At 42.0% G+C, this 2,478-nt stretch overlaps 1 protein-coding gene across 3 annotated transcripts in view; it reads right to left on the minus strand.

Moving 5' to 3' along the window:
- The window catches only part of si:dkey-117m1.4, a 22,106-nt gene extending 20,965 nt beyond the window's left edge, over positions 1-1,141 (minus strand). For all 3 annotated transcript variants that reach the window (XM_044191036.1, XM_044191037.1, XM_044191035.1), the window contains exon 1: positions 967-1,141. In XM_044191036.1, coding sequence (XP_044046971.1) covers positions 967-1,061 — 95 coding nt within the window. In that variant the 5' untranslated portion in view covers positions 1,062-1,141. The remainder of the gene's footprint in view (positions 1-966) is intronic.
- Positions 1,142-2,478: the final 1,337 nt, after the last annotated feature.

Genomic DNA, 2,478 nt, shown 5'->3' on the forward strand with positions numbered 1-2,478 from the left:
GTGCTCCCCCTCCCTCTCCCCATCTCTCTCTCACTCACACACTCAGTGTCTGTCTCTGTCACGCACACACTCTCTCCCCCTCCCATCCCTCACACACACACACACACACACTCCCTCCTCCTTCCTCTGCTCTAGCACACACACACATATGCAGACACACTCACACACCACTCCCCCTCCCTCTCTCTCTCACACACACACACACACACACACACACACACAGAGCTGCTCCTTTCTCTCTCACGCTCTCTCCCCCTCCCTGTGTGTGTGCCTTTCTCTCCCACTCTCACACAACCACACACATGCGCGCTCACTACACGCAGGCGCGAGCGCGCACTTACAGAGAGACACACAGGGAAGCTCTGACAGTATATTAATTCCAACATTTTTATAACTTTGTGAAATTGAACAGTTTCATTATGAGTTATGTTCCTAAAAACTTTTGTTATTTACAGTTTAAGACAACAACACATTGTTATTAAACTCCAGCTTTTCAGATTTTACCTGAAAAAAGTAACAAATTCAAGGTAGCCTACATGACATGTTTTTGTTGTGGTGAGATAGTGTGTATTTGTTAAATTTGCTTTACCCTGTCACTCAAACACACACATTCAATAGGTGAATTCAGTGTCAGAACCGCGCGCGCGCACGTACACGGACGCAAACTAGCGCACACGCGCACACACCTCTTTGGAGCTGCTTTGTAAGGTGGAATTAACGTTCAAAAAAACAAGCTAGCTATGAGACAAACAAGCGACTTTCTCACATAATTTCTTTCAATTGGACTTTTGCTCACTAACAAACTTGACAAATAAGGTTTGTTTACAACTTTAGATCCATCAAAAACACCCTAACACATACATGCGCGCACACACCCACCCGAGTCTCGCTGTCATTGGGGAGGAGAACACTATCATGAAACAGTTTTTCACTACTGTATATGTCAGGGTTAACTGACTCCCTCACCCTCGCAGTGGCGGTGCCGGTTTGACGCCTTCTCCGTTGCTGTCCAGGCTGTGTGTCTCCCGGTAGTCGAAGAGCGAACGTACGGTCTCCGCCATGTTCACGCCAGCGATCGCTGATGTTCCGCCGCCGAACCGTTCAGCCCCTCTCGCTCTTCTCTCCAGCCGCTCAACTGGCTCACACCAAGGTTATTCCAGCCACTCCCACCGCGGCGGAGCGGAGGGGTGCGCGGCGCGCGGCAGGCAACAAAATAGCCCGTAATCGTGTCTTTTCAATCAGCCAAAACGGGCGCGAAGGTGTGACTTTCAAACAATATAATTAAATGCCCGCACTGTGGGTGTTAAACATCAAGTTGTGGGTCACTTTTAATGAATAATTTGATGTTCGCCACCCCTGCAAAGGAATGGACGCGCTCACTAAGCAGATGAAAAAAGTAGACAGTAAGAACACTGGTTAGCTCGCTAACTGAGAGAAGAAATTAGGAAAATAAAGTAGAGACGAAGGAAAAAACATTCAGGTCGAGTTTGTCTTTTAAACAGAATAACATTAATGTATGCTGGGAAACATTTTCTAGTACTATTTACACACCCGTATGGACACCTTCTTATTTTATCAACAGGTTAACTCGACCCCTATCCACAAATTGTGTGATTTGTGTATCAATACATGATTCATTGATATACTGTATACACTGTGTCTTCTGTTGTTTCTTCTCTACTCCTTACTTGATAAAATCCCTAATTGACTGAGACAAATATGCAACTTAGATATGACAGTTTTCAACATCCAAGTAGTAGCCTACTGCAATCTGTATCGGAGAGTAGACAAACTTTTGCACAGATCTCCCAATTAGCATTAGGATGCATTTAATGAAATAACCTATAGTAGTATTAGCTTAAACAATGCTGCATGAGTGACAGTGGAACACTGTAACCTGTGCTTAGCATTTTGTCACCTGTCAAAATACTTTGAATCTAGGCTACGTCTGAAATAAAAATCTAGATGATATTAACAAACTGACCTTTGAGTTGGTGAGTATAAAAGTCAGTTCAAGGGTAACACATTGCAAAGGTTTCAGTGATTTGGCACCACATTTGCTAACTACATACATTGCACATGAGCTGTATCATTTATTATTATTCACAGACCTTATTAAAAATGTGTATACCTTCCTTCATAACAATGCATAAAACAATCTCACAGTTAGATAAAGTTCAATGGGGCAGTCATTTAGGCTTTCAGAATATATATATATTAAGTAGCTTAATGTAGCTTAATGTTTGTCTACCTTGTTGAGCTTGATGTAATAGTTTTTAGCCATATTTATGTCTATCTATTGTTACATATGTATATAGAAAGCAATGAAAAACAAAGTCAAAGTCAAATTCCTTGTATGTGTACACATAATGATTCAGATTATGAAAATCAAGATAAATTTGCCTTTTGAAAACAGAGCCAGGCCATTGCACCACATTATACATTAACTACATCATCCATCAACACCTTATTGAAAAT

The sequence above is a fragment of the Siniperca chuatsi genome, linkage group LG3, assembly GCF_020085105.1.
Source record: "Siniperca chuatsi isolate FFG_IHB_CAS linkage group LG3, ASM2008510v1, whole genome shotgun sequence".
In the NCBI taxonomy this organism is placed as follows: domain Eukaryota; kingdom Metazoa; phylum Chordata; class Actinopteri; order Centrarchiformes; family Sinipercidae; genus Siniperca; species Siniperca chuatsi.